This window comes from Protopterus annectens, chromosome 1.part1 (assembly GCF_019279795.1).
Source record: "Protopterus annectens isolate FY-2018-M chromosome 1.part1, PAN1.0, whole genome shotgun sequence".
In the NCBI taxonomy this organism is placed as follows: domain Eukaryota; kingdom Metazoa; phylum Chordata; order Ceratodontiformes; family Protopteridae; genus Protopterus; species Protopterus annectens.
The window spans coordinates 396,797,219-396,819,203 of record NC_056726.1 but is presented as its reverse complement, the minus strand read 5'-3'; the positions used below and the strand labels follow the sequence as shown (position 1 = coordinate 396,819,203).

The 21,985-nt window shown below is 38.8% G+C and overlaps 1 protein-coding gene across 1 annotated transcript in view; it reads right to left on the bottom strand.

Moving 5' to 3' along the window:
- Positions 1–2,731: 2,731 nt before the first annotated feature.
- LOC122805350 (melanin-concentrating hormone receptor 1-like) overlaps positions 2,732–21,985 on the bottom strand; it is a 1,084,535-nt gene continuing 1,065,281 nt past the window's right edge. The window contains exon 2 of the mRNA XM_044075440.1: positions 2,732–5,573. Coding sequence (XP_043931375.1) covers positions 4,612–5,573 — 962 coding nt within the window. The 3' untranslated portion in view covers positions 2,732–4,611. The remainder of the gene's footprint in view (positions 5,574–21,985) is intronic.

The window sequence follows — 21,985 nt, the reverse complement described above, 5'->3', positions numbered from 1 at the left end:
ATGACTGAGCTCATTAAACATTCATAGACCTGTGGTTTGTGCACATTAACAAGATCTCTTGTATAAGAAAATATGTGTCAGAAGATGTACTTCACAAAACTAACCTAGATGAAAAGCTTACTAAACAGCAATAATTTGAAGAAACACACTCACACTGCAGTTCTTTGTGGCAAAAGCAAACTGCTTCAACAGAATATTTATTTATATTGACTGATAGTGTGACTTGTGATCCATGTGGATGCATTACAGCTAGTGCATGGGCCACACAAAGCCTAATAAAGAGACAGTCACTACAAATTTAGCTGCACTGATACATATCAACAAATGGGTGGTATACAAAATTATTGTAAAACATATTACAATTCAAACAGCAAGTCAAAGAAAACCATACATTATTCAAGCAAGCAGTAGCATAAGTAAGTTAAGTTAGCACCACTCTAGCAGAAGCAAAGTTAATAAAATTAATAAATTATACAAGTATTTACAGGACAGGTACATGCACAAAATACTGTACATTTCTACAACCATCTCAGAAAATGAAAAAAGCAGGTCAATTTAAAGTAAGGCAGGGGCACAGACAAAAAAAACTAAAAATTTTGTAAAAGTACTGTAAGGCAAGCCTTAACTAAAATTTAAAGTATAGCAGAAAAGAAAAAAGTGTTTATATTACAGGTGAGGGGATGATTTAGATGCAGCTATGTCATTAAGATTAGTAGTTAGTATTGATCTAAGATCAGTACACTATCTGATCACATAAAATAGCCTATTTTAGTTCTAGATGTCAAAACCAAAAAATAAAAATCACTTTAGTTTGTTTACCATTCTTTTTAGTTTTTGTCTGAATAGTATTGTTAAAGGACATCAGGTTATCTTTTTTAAATAGACCCTTAGATTGCACAGTTTTTAGTGTAATAAAAGTCATGTTAAGAGGACCCTATGGAATAATTATTGAATTTTTCATTTTTTAAATTCTTTGAATATGAATAAAACAATAACTTTTTTTCACTAAATCTTGATTTTGCTTTGAAGCAATCATTTTTTTCATATGCTTTATTGCAAAGATATACTACTAAGCCATCACAGTCACAAAGGGTATAATCTGACTCTGTTCTCAGACTTTTAATATGAATAACTGAATGATATCTAAATCAATATGAAAGTAACAAAATAAAAACAAAAATGGTAAACTTGAAACTTGGCAACAACCTGACAAAATGATGTGTTAATGCCTCCTTTCTTTATGCAGTACATGGCCATGAAAAGTTAAAATTGCTGGACATGTCCTGGTTTGTCCTAGCTGAGTGGAGGACAGCCACTGTCATCCCTTTACACAAAGGTGGAGTGTCCATTGATCCTGGAAATTATAGACCCATCAGTCTAACTAGCCTTATCTGCAAGGCCATGGAACCGATTATCATGGACCTCATTAACAAGGACATTGGCAACCTCCAAACACTCGATCCCACACAGTTTGGCTTTGTCAAGGGGAGGTCATGTCTATTAAATTTGGTCGACTTTTTTGAGACCGTCACCAAAGCCATGAATAAGTGTAAGACAGTGCACACCACCTACCTTAACCTGGCCAAAGCCTTCGACACTATTCCCCACTCTAGCATAATAGATAAACTCTCTCAACTAGGCATCAATCCATATGTTACCAGATGAGTAGCCAACTGGCTCACTGATAGAACCCACCTAGTCAAAATAGAGGAAGCCACCTCAAGCAGTAGAATCATATCGAGTAGCCTACCCAAGGGTTCAGTCTTAGGGCCTCTGTTATTTGGGATATACTTTTCTGAGGTACATTCCAAAACCAGTAGGCTATGGCTGACCAAGTTTACAGATGACTACAAGTTGGGAGCTGTCATCAATTCCATTTGTGACGCTGACATCCTCCAAGAGAGTCTCACCCAAACAAATGACTGGTGCCAGAAACATGGCCTCAAGCTGAATACAAAAAAATGCATCATCATCCCCTCTGGGAAGAGAGATTTCCCCACAAATTATCACATTATTAGCAACACTCTAAGCATGCAGTCATTTGTGAGGAATTTGGGCACCCATATTGATAGAAGCCGGACTTTTGACCACCATGTTGCTTCCATTGCACAGAAAGCTTTCAATATGGACCACCTCATAAGTAAGTATACCTCATCCAGGGACAAAGAGGTCATAACATTCCTGTATTCTTCCCTTATAAGGCCCATTATTGAGTACAGTGCCCCATTCGGCATGTACCTCGCAAAGCACATGCAGCAGCTGGAGAGACCACAGAGGTTCCTCACCAGGAGAATCCAGGGCCTCAAAAATCTACCATACACAGATATGCTAAAAGCGCTATCCTTCTACTCTGTTTCATACAGACTCCTCAGAGGTGACCTTTGTCTGACATAGAAGGCGATCTTGGAATCCACCTTGATGGGACTGCTGCATATCTGCAAGTCAAGCTCCACTAGAGTAACCTGCACACATGTCCTCAACCTGGTCTGTGACATCAATAGGACTTGCTAGCGGGACAGATTTGTGTCGCAGAGACTCCCCCATCTATGTAATAGACTCCCTCTCCAAGTCAAGCAGAGTACCTCTTTACCCCTTTTTAAGCGCAGTCTGGATAACTGGATGGGAAATAGAAAATACATCCCTGGGATTCCACCCGTATCCCTGCTGGACAGGACATCAGGTGCTGATTTGTCTATGCATGGACTAAACTCTTGGCTAGGCTTATAAGTGCCTCAGGGCCAATAGCCTAGTAACTTCCTATGATCCTATGATCCTATGACTAGTTATTTCCTCCTTTTATTATTCTATTCTTATTTTAATTATTTTTGATTTGGAATTATTTAAACAACTGCTCTGATTCATTAGTGCTGCAACATAAACTTATTCAATCCATCAAGATGTTTACAACATCCTTGAGTAAGCCAGACTGTCATCCTACAAAGAAATTGAAAGCTAGTTGGGTAATGCTTTTTTAAGTGTTTACTTGATAAGCCCACTGGACATGTGTCACTTTTTAGGAGTGCTCCATGAGCACTGTCAGGTTAAGTGACTTGCTCAAAGTCACAAAGCAGGCAAATGGAGGCTGAAGGATTCAAACCCTGGACTACAGAAAACAGATTAACAACTCTTTGTCTTATTCGTCTGCATGAACTACTAGATCTGTAAGATCACTGGAGATGTATCCCATTTAACAAATCATGCAAAATGGATGCAACTCTCTTCTGAATCCTTGAGTAGTAAACTGTACACTCATAAAAAAGACATTTTAATTACAAAAGCAGCCTGCTTGTATTACCATAATGTTGCATTATGGCATAAAGCTCAGGAATCCCTTGCTCTTTTACTATAGCTAAGAATTACATAGTGACTAACTTCTGCATAATAAAGCTTATACTTTTCTTATTCATTTAAACAGATGAGTAAGCAGACCCTGAAGTACCATATAAAGACTATAAAGAACGGAAATTAATTACAAGTCCAAAGCATTTCTTAAATAAAACAGAAAGATGTAATCTCTTTTCCATCTAAAAATCTGTGAGTACAAATACAAATACAAAGGCTTCCAGTTTCCTTAAAATGTATTCTATAGATTACTTCTGCAAAACATTATAAATTAAGGAGCCGGATAATATGCAGAAAGGGTCTGTTCTCTTCATAGTGACAAAATATTTTTAAACACCGGTACAGATGATTTTTTTTCTGATAAATTCATGCTGAAAAAGTAATCTGTGTTTTAAGTTTCTGTACCAGCTTCAAAACACCTCAGATGTTTTGGTGTAAAGGGAGAGCAGAGTCTTATCTGGATTCCTTCTAGTAGCATCTGTGTTCTGGAGAGATGATTTGGTATTCTGCAAACAGAGCTTTGTGCAAGAAATTCATGCTAGGAGAGGCATGAAAGCAGTCGAGTTGCCTGATCTATGGCCCTGGATAACAGTGAGTATGAATCATTTGGCAGTAAAGTATAGGACCCAAGGCTGAAAAACAACAAAATGCTGCATAATAAGCTTAAATTCTTAGGCGTTCCAGGAACCTTCTGTCTTAAGAACTGCAACATTTTATGATTAAATTAATGGAATATCTCATGAAATGCTGCTATGCATTTAATATACCTCTTGCTAGATTGTGGTTCTTCACTTTGCCACTCAGATGAAAAGGCTTACAATTATATAAAGTTTACTAGTCGTATTTATCATGAATAAAATATCTCTGGTAAATTATCGCATTTGCGAAATCAACTGCTTTTACAATCAGCATACTAATGATGACACTGTTTTGTTTAATATCCTTTAATTGGGTACATAATACTTTTTTTCTTTTAATAAGTAACTAAGAGGCATATGTTAACTGTCCACTTGCTTACACTGGCTACATACCAACACAGTCTTAAAAGTGTTGGTACACTGTTTATTTTTCCACTCCAAGAATATTTCTATGGTTCATTTAGATGTGATCTGTAAGGAAAAAAATAAAATGAATACATCATCTGCATGTATTGCAGAATTATCTGTAGCACAGGTTCAGGGCACACAGTTCCACTGAAGTGATGAAGCTCATACATTATATCCACCAGATCTAGTATTCATCCGTGCATCCCTTCCTAAATCCTATTGGTCAGGTTAATTTCATTTCAGGAGCATTATCTGGTGATTGCAAAGAGCTAATCTGCCTTTGGTCTTGCACAGGTTTTACAGAGAGAACCAGTCGTTTCCTAAATGTCTCACATAGCACAATGTAGACAAAAGGGTTAAGGCAACTATTAGCATAGCCCAAGCTAATGGCAACATTGTAAGCATAGTAGAATGGTAAGGTTGGCTGACTGATTGCCAGCTGAGTGAGCTGAAGAATGTAGAATGGTGCCCAACAAAAGAAGAAGACTAGACATATGGCAATTGCAATACGAGTCACTTTCTTAGTCCTTAGTCTGACACTACGCTGTGTAGTTGGTGCTACCGATGTTGTCATACGTTGAAGTATTCGAACATAAGCAACAGTGATAATCCCAAAAGGCATAGCAAATGCAAGGAAGAACTGGTACAGGGTATACCAGTAAAGGTCTGTTTCTGGATTTGGGAGGCGTATACCACAACCAACTGTGCCACCAGGGAAAGGAATCAACCTTGCATATAGCCAGACAGGGGCAATGCTAATAAATGAAAGTACCCACAAAAAACATATGACTGATGTTGCAATAAAAGGTTTCCTAAATCTTGAAGATGAAATCGGATGGACAGTAGCCAGATAACGGTCTATGGACATAGCAGTAAGGATATAGGTGCTTGTAAACTGACAGTTGGTATCCATGGCAGTAATAATTGTGCACATCATCTCTCCAAAATGCCAGACCCCATTACCTACAAGTTGGTGAATCAGAAACGGCATGCCAAGAAGAAAAAGGAGGTCCACAATGGAGAGGTTGATGATGAAAATATCAGGGACATTGCTGCACCAGTGATACTTGGACTTTTTGACAACTGTGAAAATTAACATAGAGTTGCCAATGATTCCCAGGAGACAGATTATACCAAAGACTGATGGCATAATAATGTTGCTATAGGAGACTCCATGTGATGCCACTGCAATAAAAAAATAAGAAATGTCAGAGTCTAATAATTCATTCTGAACTATATATTTAGTCAGCAAATGCAAAGTAATTCTTAGAAATCAATGAACAGAGACTATATTTCTAAACACAGAAAGAAATCTTAAAAGAAATCAGTCAGGTATTTATGGAAAACAGTTGGTTAATATTATAATTAGCATATAATACATTTTGCTGTGAAACGATTTATAACTAAATTAATGTTATGAACTAATGCAGTGCCAAATGTTTCCCAAACTCACAAAAGTACATGTAAAACTCCAATCAAACCTAGGATTATTCAGTAACCATCATGTAAAACTCCAATCAAACCTAGGATTATTTAGTAACCATCATGTAAAACTCCAATCAAACCTAGGATTATTTAGTAACCATCATGTAAAACTCCAATCAAACCTAGGATTATTTAGTAACCATCATGTAAAACTCCAATCAAATCTAGAATTATTTAGTAACCATCATACTTCCATAATGGCATATATGAAGAGTGTTGAGTGAAATGAGCTAGATTAGTCCCTTACATTACTGTTGTTCATTCTCTGACACAGTCTTCATGGTAGCTTAGTGCCATGTTAATATCATCATTGTTATGAAAAATCAGGTGCATACCTACACAATTCACAACGAGAACAAAAAAATGTACAGATGTATATAGATAGGTAGGTAGATTGATAGACAGATAGATATATATGGATAGAAGATAAGGACTGTACTACTTATCCTGTGTACTTATATAATAAAATGCAGAAACTACTTATCTTACAACTCATCAACATGCTCTGACTTCATAGAGTTGCCCTTATGCCTGTCCTACATATTTTTGAATTAAGCCATTGTTTTTTCACACTACTGCATCTTCAGAATGTTAAGCCATCCACCTCCCTTCTGTTAAATAATACCTCTTTGTATCTTAAAAATACTTGCCCATTTTGTTTTCTCAAAATGTGACATCTGTTTCTCATTCACATTTTCTAATATGGTACTCACCTAGACACTATAGATTTCTTGAGGTTCATAAAAGTTTCCATCATGCTACCTATCTGTGTCATTTTCTCAAGACTGTGCACATTAAGTTCTTTAAGCAGTTGTGTGTAGATGCAGACCATGCACACTTTTATTAATCTCTTCTGATTCCTATCTGTCCTATTTCATTACACTCACGTGGTTTCCAGAACTTCACAAAATATCCCAGAAGAAAGTGCAAACTACCACCAAATTGTGTACTCAGTCAGAGTCAGGCATTCCAAGGAAGAAAAAGGAGGAGATAGAGCTCATTAGCATAGACCTCAATATGTAAGCACTTCCTCCACTGGTCCACATGCTTTCACATCCTATAGAATATGTAATGTAAGTCTAAAACAGTCCATGCAAAAATTAATAACATTTTGAGTTTATGACAGTGTCTAAGAGTCTCCAAAAGCCATCCAATATCTTCTAAGCAAAGCTTCATGGGAGGTGAGAGTGGGAAGTAACATATTTAGGATGCATGCCACAGTTTAGGGAAAGAAAACAAGTGGTCTTTAGTAGCAGCTGAGGGATGTATAAAGAACATGAAGGGGAAATTACACCCACAGATGAACAAGAGTCAAGGTATGTGAAATATACATAGTCAATACTGACCACATGCACTATTTGTTATCTACACTATTCTGTGGCAGCTTGTGCTTCCATGGGAGCAAATTAGCTATTTCAGTGGAACTCCAGACATTATCAGTCTCTCTGTCTTCATGTACATGCATACAAACAGATAAGACAAAAAAGAAACATTAGCTAAAGTGAATTTGAACAGAGTAAAAGAAGTACTTCTGTTTATAAGGAGGGGAAGATGTTTCCCAGGAAAAGGTATTACATTCTCTGTGATAAAAAACAAGTAATCTCCATGGTATCCCCAAAGTCTCAAAACAACCCTTTAAAGTGTAGTGGGTCCAAAAACAAAACAGTGTAAGAAACTTCTCTATGTGGAAGATTTTCAGTCCATATATTTCTAGTTAATCACTGTATATTAATCAGATCAGACAATAGTATTAGAAGTAGCGAACTTAAACTCGTCTTAAGTTAAAACAAAGCAAAACAAAAAATAATAATAGAAAATATATAATTGTACAGCATTACTAAGTATTTGAAAGTAATCCAAGCAAGTACACAGACAAGCGATTCAAGTAAAACAAAAATAGAGTAATAATTTCCTCACAAGCTTTCTAAATATATATATATATACCTTTTACTTTTTATCAGGCATGGGAGTGGTTTATTGTGCTGTAAAACAAGTATTATTGGTACACATGTTAAATTCACATCCCTTCCCCCATCAGTGTGATATTCAAGCTGGTCCTGCTCTACTTAGTAGCTGTCATAATAATATATAACCTTGATGTACTTTAAATAAAATGTATAATGATGTGGTGCCTCTTATTTAACCAGATTATTAAGTAGATTATTAAGTCTGTGATTTTATCCAAGACAATATATTACATGGCTGGAAATATATCAGCTTTAGTTCATTTGGCAATCAAAAAATATATATAAATATATACATATACATGTTGCATGTAAAAATCAATTGCTATTTTCATAATCTATTGTTAACAAAGATCGCTTTCATCCTTCTAGACTTCTTCAGGTCTGTGTACAAGAACCCTAAAAACAATCTATAAAACGATATATAATTGTATAATTAGTTAGTATTGTTATTACACATCATTTTGAATAAAGTAGAAAAAAGAACCAGAAAAAAAGAAAAAAATAAGAAAAAATGTATGTATGATGATGGAAACGAAATATACGCTTAAATTACAACTGATTTAAAATGGTATTTAATACCAATTGGTAGAATAAAATAAAATAAAATACAATTAGTCACATAAACAATGTGGCAATTTTCCAAGTTCCAGTGCACTTTTAATTGAACAGTAGTAGTTTAGTCCAGGCTTCCTAAAAGAGTTCAGCTTTAATTGCCACATGAGTTCATGTTTCTCCAGAATATTCGGGATGTCTCCTTCAAGATCACCCATGTCTACACGATCCAGGATCTGGAACTTAAAACCTGTGTGTCTTTTATGAGAGAAAGGTGTTTGGCTAGTGCATTATTTTTACATCCAGAGCGGATTTCTGACAGATGACATGAAATTCTATGCTTGAGTTTATTTTCAGTCTGGCCCACATAGAATGCATCACATTCATTGCACTGTGCCCTATAAATTACTTTTGTAGTGTTACAGTCTCCCCCTGCCTTGGTTTTAATGATTTTCTTTAAATAAGGGCAATAAAAACTATCACCTTGTTGTATAAAAATACAGAATGTACAATTAGTTTCACATATTTTAGTGTTTCTCTCATATGGTCTAGGTTTAAATTCAACAAAACTTCTAATGTTCCTGGCCTTCCTATAAACAAAGGATGGGGCTTCACCTAAGGTGCTAATCAGAAAAGGGTTTCCTGTGACAATGTCCCAGTTTTCTTCAATAATATTTTTGATACTGTGATAATCCAAAGTGTATGTCAGGATGCAGCTATTTTTGCATTTGTCATTCTCTGTGGAATTACTTAACATTTTATGCCTGATAAAAAGTATATATATATATATATATATATATATATATATATATATATATATATATATATATATATATATATATATATATACATTTAGAAAGCTTGTGAGGAAATAATTACTCTATTTTTGTTTTACTTGGATCCCTTGTCTGTGTACTTAATAAAGGATTTTCGACTGGAAACAGACTTCCTGCCTTGCTTGGATTACTTTTGGATACTTAGTAATGCTGTACAGTTATATATGTTCTATTATTATTTTTTGTTTTGTTTTGTTTTGACTTAAGATGAGTTTAAGTTCGCTACTTCTACTTCTATTGTCTGATCTGATTAATATACAGTGCTTAACTAGAAATATATGGACTGAAAATCTTCCACACAGAGAAGTTTCTTACATTCTCTGTGATAAATATATATCCCTCCAACACGTTCTGTTCATGTTGCAAAAGAGACTGTGATCCTTTGAATGGGTGCTCACTCTGCCACTGGACTTGTGAATGTGTGACAGGTCTGACAGGATAGCATATGTTGAGATTTTATATGCAAGGCAGAGGTCGCTTTTTAGTACCCTATATGCAGGAGCGGCCTTAGGTCAACTGGTGCCCTAGGCAAAAAGGCACCATGGTGCCCCCACCACATCACCTGCTGCCCCCATCCTGGCCTACCTACACCAGATAAATACTGGAAAAGTGCCCCTAGTAGAGTGGCCTAGCCTGCGCGCCCTCAGTTGCCCTTGCCCTAGGCGGCTATGCCTATATGATACCAAGATGAGGGACAAGGATTTGAAATCATCTGCATAGTTTTTTGCAGTTTAAGCCCTTGATTTTTTTTAAGTGAGAACGTATTGTGTTCTCTCCAATTATAACAAGCATTTGGAGAGGTATATACTGAAAGGGTCATCATATTCAATAACCGGTCTGATGAGATCTAGTCCAGTGGAATGATTACATCCCTGGATTTGGATGACATACCTTTAGATACAAGCTGTGAGATGAAAAAGAACTTCTGTACAATAGCGGATATGTAGGTATCAAAGGACAGTTTGTTGTCAACATGGGTTCCCAGATCTATGACTATGGGATCAACTTTAAGGGGTATATATTTAACATGATGGTTACAATGGAAGGCATGCTTGCCAAAGGATATGACTATACATTTCTTGACATTAGGTTTTAGTCCATGGTTTTGACACCAGTTGTTTGCTTGGGAAAGGCCATCTTGAAGGATTTTTGTGTCCCCTGGGTAATTTATGACTGCAATAAGATTACAGTCATAGGATCATAGGAGATTACTAGGCTATCAACCCAGAGGTCATTTTAAGCCTAGCCATTTCATCACAAAGTAATGCCATAGAAATGCTAGTCAATGCCCAAGACTGCATTTAGTGATGACTGCCCATGTCCAGGAAAGTTATGGGCTCTATCCCCAGTAAGAATTATGGTGCCCCATCCACTCATCCAGGTTCCTCTTGAATGATGTCATAGAGGTGCTCTGTTTCACATGAATTGGTAGCCTGTTCCAAAGATGAAACAGTCACTGGGAGATAATTCTGTCCCTCCAGCATGTCCTATTTAAGTGGCTGGCCATATTTGGGTCCCTGGAATGGATAGCCCTAGCCCATTTTGATTTACAGATATGCAGCAAGTTCTTTAGGTTTGAGTCTTGTAGGCTAGGCATAAGTCTCCCCTAAGAAGTCTATACAATATGGAGTATAGAGACAAGGACATTAGTCAGTCTGTGTAAGACATGCTGGAGCCCCTTGATCTTCTTTGTTAGAAACCTCTGAGGTCTCTCTAATTGCTGCAGGTGCTTAGTATGGTACATGCCAAATAGGGAGTTATACTCAATTATCGGCCAAATAAGGGCTGAGTATAGGGGGGGTTATAACTTCTTTTGCTCTTGAGGTGATGCCTTTACTAATCAAGTGTACTACAGAGAAAGCTTTCCTTACTACAGTAGACACACGGTGGTTGAAGTTAAAGTCGCAGTCAACTTGTGATCCCAGATCCATTACCACTTCATGGGTACTTAGGGTATTGTTGTTGATTTGATTGTGTGAGAGGACATTGTTTGTGCTGAAGGGAATGATGATGCATTTCTTTGCATTCAGTTTGAGACCGTGATTAATACACCAGTCGCTGATCAGTGTGAGACCCTGCTGGAGTAAATTGACATAGCCTATACAATTTACTAGTAAGCCACCTCAGCTAATGATTGCACCTACTTTGCAGTCACCTGCAAATGTGGTCAGCAACAACCCCTTAGTTTTGACCTGAACTTCTGAGAATTATATACCAAGCAGCAGAGGACCCAGCACTGACTCCTGTGGTACCCCACTGCTAATAGGTCTACTGGTTGATGTGGAGTCACTCACTTTGATAGTGTGTGTCCAGTCTGTAAGCCAGATAGCAACCCATCATACATCAAAGAGGTTTCTATTCAGTTTGCTAAGTTTATCAGTAATGCCTGAATGTGGGATTGTGTTGAAAGCCTTTGCCAGGTCTAGGTATGCTGTGTGCACAGATTTGCCCTCATCAATAGCCCTGGTCACATTTTCAAATAAATCCACCAGATTTAACAGGCAGGATGTGCCCTTCACGAAGCCAAATTGCGTAGGATCCAGAGTTTGGAGGTCACCTATGTCTTCATTTATGAGGTCATTAATGATTGGGCGGTGCAGTGGTGCAGCGGTTAATGCTGTCGCCTCACAGCAAGCTCTCTCTTCTCTGGTTCTCGCGGGGTGCCCATTCTAAGACATGCATCTGGAGCATTTATCCCCGGCCTCTGAAAAAAAACAGGATCTGTGGAACCTAGTCGGACTTTCCCAGTCAACAAATGTTAAATAAAATAAATATGTTCCATGGTCTTACAGATGAGACTGGTCAGACTTATGGGTCTGTAATTCCCTTTGTCTGTTGCTAGGCCACCTTTATGGAGGAGAATAGCTGTAGTTGTTCTCCATTCCAGAGGAACAAAGCCTGTGGTTAGGCTATGATCAAAAAGGGTACTTAGTGATGATGCTAGTTCATGTTTTAGCCTGTTTAGAAGACAGCCTGGGATGTTGTCTGATTCCATAGAGGCTGTGTTTTTTGCCTTGGACAAGGCTTTGAGGACCTGCTCTTCAGATATGTAGGGGGGAAGTTTACAGGAAGGTTTGTTGTAAGTTAGGAGAGGATAAGGGAGTGAAGTTTTGCCAAACCTATCCTCTAGCAGGTTTGCTATCCTTGTGGGGTCAGTGTGTGCATGATACCATTGGTGACAAGTTCTGCACTTGCTTGAGTCCTAGCCTTTAAGTTACATATGTAGCTGTAAAAGTCCTTATGGTTATCCTTGGCTGTACTTGTTAAGTTTCTCTCAAAGGAGTCCTTGGAGGATTTGACAAGTTGTCTTATTTCCCTGTTGAGGCTGAAGAGGGTGGTTTTCCATTACTGGGCCTTGCCTTTGTTTTCTTGGACAGCAACGTTTTGCATTTATTGTAAAGTTTGTTGATGCTGGATGTCCACCATGGCAGCTTGTTTTTACTTGTGGCTCTGGCTTTGATTGTTTCTGGTATGGCTGAGTTTATACACTTATGCAAGTGAACATCATTTTCTATTTTGGAACAAGGTAGAGCTGACATCAGAGGGGGTAATTTTAAAAATTATTTAGAACAAAGGGAAGCCAAATGGCAAATTCAGCTGCAAGCTGATAAAAAAACCTGGTTTGAATGATGTCATCAACATCAAATGTTTTTTAAAGTATCGCAAATTAATGATTAAGAAATGAAGTGTAGTTTTTATGTAAACTTGCTGCTTCACAGGTATTGTTTTTATAGTAATTTTTAAGTTATTTAAAGGTTAATTGTTTAATTGCTAAATAGGTTAATTCATGGCTTAATTGGCTTAAGCGATTTCTATATATTGTAAAGTTATTCTGTTCTGAAGAAGCCCTTTGGATGAAAGGGGCAAATAAAGTTGATTTACGCTAACGTTATTTTTTATTTCTTTTTCTCAGTCAGTGGTTTTTGGTGTTTTGGTGTTTATTTGTTTTCGTGACACCGTTTGCACTTTTTGTTTCTTTTTTTTTTTTTTTACACTTATGCAAGTGATTGTACAGGGCTTTAGTGTAAGCTTTGGCATAGTTACTACTTCCAGTTTGGGGTGAGGCTTTGAATGCATTTATATCTTCACCTAGGAGGGTATAGTTTGCCTTGGTAAAGTTTTTAGTCTGATTTCACCCTTTGTGAGTTCTGGTGTTAGTACCAGCTTGAAGGTGACTGATTTGTGGTCAGTTTTAACTAATGAGGGTCAAACAATTGCAGCGGTGCATCTGTTTGGCATATTGGTGAGGACCAGAACCAGAATGTTTGTTTGTCTTGTCGGGGTATGAACAATTTGTTCCAGGGCATTTGAATTAACAAAGCCAAGGAACTTTTGCACTAGTGAGTTAGGGCTAGCACAGGTTTCCCAATTGATGGTGGGATAATTAAAACCCCCATAACCAGTGTGTTCAGTTAAATTTGGATTGTTTCTAGTTTGATCAAGTAGGCTTCATGGGCATTGTGACCCATTGAGTGAGAAATATAACTGGCTATGACTTCAATGGGGGTCTTTCCCACTATAACCTGGACCTGAAGTAACTCAATGAGGTTTTCCAGTCTAAGTAGATGGGAGGTGAATTTATCTCTAATATAGATTGAAGCACCGCCTCATCTGCAAACTTGATCAGCCATAATCCCTCACATTTGCTTTGACCTCCAATAAGTAAACAACAAAGAGAAGTGGTCCAATTACTGAACCCTGTGGTATGCCACCAGTGACAGGTCTTTTGGAGGAGATAGATCCACCCACCATAATTTCCTGGTTTCTGTTTGTGAGCCAGTTTGCTATCTAACAGGGTACATAGGTATATGCATTTACGTGGGAGAGTTTGTCTACTATACTCGTGTGAGATGGTGTTGAATGTCATTTTAAGATCTAGATACATGGTGTGTACTGGCTTGCCCTCATCTCTTGCTTCATTAACTTTCTCAAAGAAGTTGGCAGAATCTGCCCTTGATGAATCCAAACTAGCTTGAGTTGAGAGATTGTAGTTTACCTATGTCCTTATTTATTAATTCCATAATGATCCTTCCCTTAGCCTTACAGATGGGGATAGTCAGGCTTTTAGTATCTATAACTACCCAGGTCCATTCACACTCCACCTTTGTGCAAAGGGAAGACTATTGCTGTTTCCTGTCATCCAGCACAAAACCTGATAGGATACTGATATTCAATTACCTCTGTAAGGGGTCTGAAAAGTCATAGAAATAGTGTTCTTAGTCACTATCTTCAAGACTTGTTTTGAATTTAGCAAGGTAATTGCAAATTTTTAGTAGATTAGCCTTAGCATAATCTCTGAAGACCTAGGTATTAGAAGATGCTTCTATCTGCAGTCTTAATATGAATGTGGTTGAGCTGTGGTTTGATTTGACCAAGGAATAAGTTGCAATTGGTGGGAAACAAAGCTTCCCCACATTGGTAAGCACCAAGTCCAGGATTTTATCTCCCATGGATGGGGGTGCAGACTAAATGGCCCAGAGAGTTTGTATTTATGAAGTCCAGGAATTTCTGGGCATACATGTTTGAGAACGTGTAAGTCTCCCAGTTAATGGCGATGTACTAGAAGTATACTAGAAGAATAATGTTTGCCTTAATGCAGAGGGAATCATTACTGATTAGGTAGGAGGTATGTGCTGAGGCAGAAATAGTGGGGCTCCTATACTGTTAACTATGATATGATAAGGGAGGTTGTTAGTAATGAGTTGAACATGGAGGAATTCCGGGTCATTATGTTGTTGAATGAGTCTGAAAGTGATATTTAAAAAAAAATATGGAGACAGCAATGCCTTCAGTGTCTTCATCTAATGCAGTAGGCCTGAACATGTGGTGGGCACTCAAACTGCACTGATGGAATGTTCTCATTGGTCTTGAACCAGATCTCCATGATGATGCATATATCAATATTCTGCAGGGTAAGAAGTGCTTGTAGGGACTGGAGCATTTTGTTAAGTCTCTTAGCACTGAACAGCAATACCTTAATGTTATCCAGATTCTGTTTTGTTATGCTGGAAGATTTAGAGGACTGATGTTGCCTTAAGAAGGCAGTAAGGAGGTGAACAAGGATTTAGCCAATACAAGAAAACATTGAGTGATAGGTGCAGATCATCTCTTCTCAGGATAATATACTGTATATTTTGTACCCACTTAGAATGGCATCAGAAACTAATCCAGTTGTTGAAGTCAAAAATCTTTTGTTTAAATTAAAACATAATTCCTGGTGATCATACAATGCTGCTCAAGGCTAGGTTCATATCTGCCTCAGATGCATATTCCAAGATTCCATCGTGTCTCTTTTCATATAGACCAGGGAGGTATGTCTCAAGTCACTTGCACCCACATGCACTATAATTGTGTCATATGTGTTCTTGTGGTGCAGAGGCTTGAAATAAACCATGATGTGGTGAACCCTGGCACCTGATAGGCAACTGACTTGGACCCTGTCCTTGCACAGCCTGGAGAGTGGTGCATTGGTGTGTCTCACTATGGAGTTGCCTATCACCAGGATACTGGAATATTGAGAAGGTTTGTCTTATGGTACTTTGAACTGAGTCCATGTGACTCTTAGATGTATGTTACATAGTGTTGTGTGTTTTTGAGGTTGCTGAGGGTACTTGTTTCTTAGATAACATTTAAGAGGCCTTTGTGGCTTAAGTAAGTTACTTTTAAAAGCCTCAATATATGTAGGTATGTGTTTGGTCTGAGATGCGTGTGATTGGCTTAGTGATGTGCTGTGTGGTACTGACAATGTACATGTTATTTGTAGCTTTGTGTGAGAGTTTTACCACCAATAGTATTATATAATTGCAAAACTCACACATTGTATCAGTTTAAGTAGTATGCAGCTGTCAGTAAATATGAGGCAATTACTACATTGTTTCACAATCCCCATTTCAACCAAACTGGCTACAGCGATGGTTGGGAAGTACAAATCCATGGCTCCAAGTTCTTACTAAAGTGGACTCTGAGGTATGGAGTTGATTACTGGAGATGTTATCTGTCTGGTTGTGGCGATAGTGCTAGTTTCAACACAGATGCATGCAGCTAGGAATCAATTATCCTGTGCTCTTTCTCTCACTAGAGGCAAGAGTAGCACTAGACCCAGGCTGCTTCCTAAAAATTAGTATTAACCTAAATGTTGATGGTCCAGTACACTTCCTATAGTCTTCTTTTGATGGATATTCTAGACAAAACCTACAGCAGCTAGATGCAACAGAAAGTCAAGGTACACAAAGGTCCAGAAGAAGTTCTCACCAAAACTGCAACCAGACCACTAAGGGAAGTTCCATACACAAAAAAAATGCAAAGTCAGGGACCAGCAGGAATGAATGTGCCTCTGCTCTTACTGGAAACAAAACAATAGCATTAATCCCAAAATGGATCATAAGAAGCTATTTTCAGGCTTTCCAGTGAATGAAACTCTCTAAGAAGGTTAGGAAATAATGTTCCTCTGCTCCTTCTCTCACCAGGAGCAAAAATCTGTCTCTATTAAGGAATGCTAAAAATCTACAAATATTTGATTATGCAAAGCTGTCTACTTTTGACAAATACATCAGTGAAAATAACACATTTCAGGATAACATTTAGTTCATGGTGTTTGGGATTTTACTTGAAATAATTGTGGATATCCTTCATCTCTGTGGATGCTATTTGGTATGGCTTTGTGGGAAGCTTAGAACAGGTAATACCTGTCTTTTCATGCACACTCTACCCATTAATACTTACTATATGGATCAAAATAACACAAATGCTGATTCATTTGGAATCAGAAGTAAGGAATGGGACCATCCATGAAAAAGTGTGAGTGTCTTCATGTTTGCATTCCACAAAGGGAATTGTGCAAACCTTCTTTCTAAACTGTGATCATGTTCATTATAGGCCAGGATTACCTGCTGTAAGGACATTACCAGCCTAGCATGTGACATTACTAATATGAAGACAAGATGATCAATTTCAACAATTGGCTTAAGTGTTGGTGTCATTCAAAGGGGATCCAATGCCTGTCAGCCTGGGACGACATGCATGCTCGACAGCTTCGCTAGGGACGGGACGCTTGGTGCACCTGTCACCCCTTTCGGATATTGGAAAGGCTCATTCTTACCCCATGAGTGCCTTTTTTTAGGCAAGGAAAAGAAAAAACCCACATCCCATAGGTAACACAGGGATAAAGAAACTAAAACAAGCTGTTAAGTTTCGAAACCAAGTTAAACCTCAAAATACTAAAAAAAAAACTCTCCTTAGCATGTGCTGTGCAGCAGTGCAAGATTGTTAGCAGAAACAGAGTTTTTGCACCCCCAGACCCCAGCACTACCAGATTATCATCTCATACTATGCTTTTCACCTCAACCTCAAAACTTGGACAGGGGGGAAAAGGAGGATCATCCAAGATTACCTCCACCACACCTCCAGGTTGGTGGCACAGCACAGCAGATATTCTCATCCACTAACTGTCTAACTTGTGAAATGTAAAACTGCTTCCAGTTTATAGCCTGCCTCAGACCACCCCCTTCCAAACTCAGGAACCTCAGCAGCCTGGGAGAAAATACCAAAATGAAAGGTCTCTCAAACACAATTACCCGACTTTAAGCTTGGGCTTACCACTGGGAGCATTACTTCTCTGGCTCCAACTCCCTAGCCAAAGGTTCCTAGAATTTATAAACTCAAATGCTATGGAACAACTTGTTACCACTCCCACAAGAGGGAAAACATACTGGACCTGATCATCACCAACATGGGGACACTATGCTCCAGACCAGAAGTGTATCCCTCACTGGTAAGATCAGACCATAACCTAATCTCACTGGATATTCACATACCCCACCCACCCCCCTGCCCAGAAAACCACAGTGAAAAACTTCTCTAAAGCAATTTCACACGCCAAAACCGCTAAATCCTTCAAAGCCCCGGGCCTGTGGAAAATACGGCCCAGACTGCAGAATCCTTTATAAACGCATTCTATGAACACCTTCAGAAATGCATGGATCATGCAATCCAAAATAAAACCAAGACCCAGTCCTCCAAAGGCAGACGTCCTGTCTGGTGGACCTCAGCCATAAACAAACTATACAATAGAAGGAGGAAGCTACTACATGATAGAGCAAAATCCCAAAAAGGGAAGGCATCTCTGATCAGTATTAGCAAAAAACTACGGGCACTCATAAAATCGTCTAAGGCCAGCTTCGAGAGAAAAATTGCACAGGACACTAAGGATAATCACAAGACTTTCTTTAGTTATGTTAGGAACCTGGGTGGAATTCCCCATATGCTCAGAATTAGTCCAAAATGATAAAAATACACCGAGCCCACAGACATTGCCAACATCCTAGCTGACAGGTTCAGTGCAAACATCTCCCTCCCACCAAAAGGGCAAATATCTATCCCAAAAGAGTGCTGCCCCTGACATCTCAGATGCTCAGGTAAGAGCTGCCCTCTCCAAAGCAAAAACACAGCATCAATGGGACCAGATGGTGTCCCGGGCTGCATCCTACATGAACTCCAAGAAGAGCTAAACCCAAACATAAAACTACTGTTCAATCTTAGCCTTACTACAGGATATGTACCCAAAGAGTGGCGTACAGCAACAGTGGTCCCTCTCCACAAAGGTGGTGCCTCAACGTTTCCTGGAAACTATTGCCCCATAAGCCTGACTAGCTTGGTCTGCAAAGCTATGGAAAGGATCATCATGGACCTCATAAATAAAGATGTTGGGGACCTACAGACACTGGATTCTACCCAGTTTGGCTTTGTTAAGGGCAGATCCTGCCTCTTAAACCTGGTCGATTTCTTTGAAACATTCACCAAGGCCATTGACGAGAAGAAGGTGTCCACACACTGCCTACCTGACCTCAAGCCTTCGATACAATACCCCACTGACATTATAGATAAGCTCACCAGCTTAAATATAAACCCCTATGTCACTAGATGGGTTGCAAACTGGCTCAAGGACAGAACCCACATGGTTAGAATTGCTGGAGCCATGTCAGACTCCAAACCAGTTACAAGTGGCGTCCCACAAGGATCAGTCCTGGGACCCCTCTTGTTCGGTATATATTTCTCGGGTACAGGCCAACACAGAAGGACTGTGGCTGACAGTTTGCAGATGACTGCAAACTGGGCGCCATAATCAAATTCTCCAGAACAAGCATCCTCCAAAACGGCCAATTAGAAACAGACAACTGGTGCCAGAGCCATGGCCTCAAGCTAAACGCCAAAAGTGTATAGTCATCTACTTTGGCAAAAACAAGTGCTCACAAATTACCACATAGGTGGTAATCCATTAAGTACAGAAGAAGTCATTAGGGACCTGGGGACCCAAGTTTGATAGCAATCTCTCATTTGACAACCACGTGGCCAAAGTGGTTAGAAAACATTTTATATAGCCCACCTAATCATGAAGGGATTCACATCTAGATCAGGGAGGTCATCGTGTTTTACTCATCCCTCATCAGGCCCATAATTGAGTACAATGCCCCTTTGGGATGTACCTTACCAGACACCTGCAGCAACTGGAAAGACCCCAAAAGTACCTCCCCAAGAGGATCAAAGGGCACAAACAGATGCCATATGCTGCCCGGTTAAAGAAACTCCAGCTCTACTAGTGGCATACCGCCTGCTCAGAGGTGATCTGTGCCTGACGCATAAAGCCATATCCAACCCGGAATTAATGGACATGCTGCACCTCAGAAAATCCAAATCCCATCGAAGCCACGCTTACTAGAGACTTGAACCTCAGCACTGAAATAAATAGGACATGCTGGAGGGACAGATTCATAACCCAGTGGCCCTCTCACCCTCTTCCTCTGGAATAAAATCCCAGTCCAGGTTAGGCAGAGTCCCACATTGACTCTCTTCAAGAGGAATCTTGATGAGTGGATGGGAGATCGTACGTGGCTATCACTTCTGTGTCACTGTTAGACAGAGGCACAGTATACTAACCTCAAAAAAAGGCATAGCAAAATTAATTTAAAATGGGTGGCGAAAGCCAAACACACTCTGGCTAGGCTTATAAATGCCCTAGGGCAGATAGCCTAGTATGAACCTATGAACCTATGCTGGTGGGGGAGATATATTTACCACACTTTCACAAATCATTAAAACAAACTCCCACCTAATGGCAAACATTGCACCTCATTTTGTGTACACACACATTTATATAATTATTTTACAGACATGTTTTTTATATATATATATATTTTTTTATATATTAATATATATATATTCATATGGGAATTGTAATACAATAACCATTTATGCATTGCATTATTCAATGAACAATAATGTTGTAATTAATTAATTAATTTTTTAATGTGTTTTTAATAATGGTTATGTTTGTTCATGGATACATATACATGTATATATTAGGTTATATTTTCATATAACATGAATTTATTCTAATTATTTGTAGTACATTTATGTTTAGGGTGTAATTGTTTAATAGTATATTTAATTATTCATTAATTAGGAGTTTGATTGAATTTGTAGTGTATATAAAGGGGAGGCAACTAGTGATCAAATTATTCTGAAGAAGTTCGTCTTGGCGGACGAAACCCGGGTAAATTTGTTGGATTGTTCATTATATGGCGTTGTGTTGGCTGTACTAGTTTGTTTGTTTTCAAGAATAAATTCCATTATTGCTGCGGACCTTTCTTGGTAACATTCTTCAGCGTGGAACTTTTTTGAAACAGTGAGAACATTTTATTTTTGACGAGGAGGTACGTGCTATTGCTGTAGTATACTCAGACCGTGGAACTTCCCAGTCGTTAGTTACAAGTTTGTGTTTTCAAACGTGTTATTGCACCTCATTGGCCCTCCTCAGATGGAAACTGTATGATTGCCTGAATGACTGCCATGCACCACAGGGCTTCTGTGTGTGCCCCTCATGGACAGAGGCAATATGTGATGATCGTGTAAATAATGATAAGAACGTGACTAGGATTTTATGTGACCTAGGGCCATTAGGCTACTAAAGTACTTTGATTGTATGATCCTGTATGCTAAAGTAAAATGCTCTAACATCTGATCATACACACCTGGCTACAGTGAGAAGAGTACCACTATCAATTAATATGTACAGAACACTGCACAGCAGACACATTTCAAGTTGGCTAGAATTAGATTAGAACTCTTACTTATCTAGTACACACTACAGATAATAGTACTTAACACACATGCCACAGCACAAGTGTGTTATTAATATCTGTTTAGCTAATGTAATGGTAGATGACATCAGCAGGCCTTATTGTTTTTCTGACTTTGGAGGCCAACGTTACCTGCTACAACCAAAATACTGCAAAACCCTACCTTTTTCTAAGTTAGTGGGGTGATCATATGTATTTTGCAGGGAGATACATACACCGCAAGTGAGCTGCAGTGAGATTAGAACATCTACCTATATAGGCATACACACTACAGATCACAATATTTACAGCACATGCCACAGCTGAAGTATCACATTACAATGGTGGTTGGTAGTCTTAAGGTACATGACATCAGCAGGCCTTGTGGAAGACAGGGCTTTGGAGGCTGGCATCACCTGCAAGGGCCAAAAAGTGCAGAACCATTTAAATTTGAAGTCAATGTGGGATTCCTATTTGTTATGCAGGGAGATGCACACACACACACACACACACACACACACACACACACACACACACACACACACACACACACACACACACACACACACACACACACACACACACACACACACACACACACACAGTGGGCTGGAGTGAGATTAGAACCCTCACTTACCTAGTTT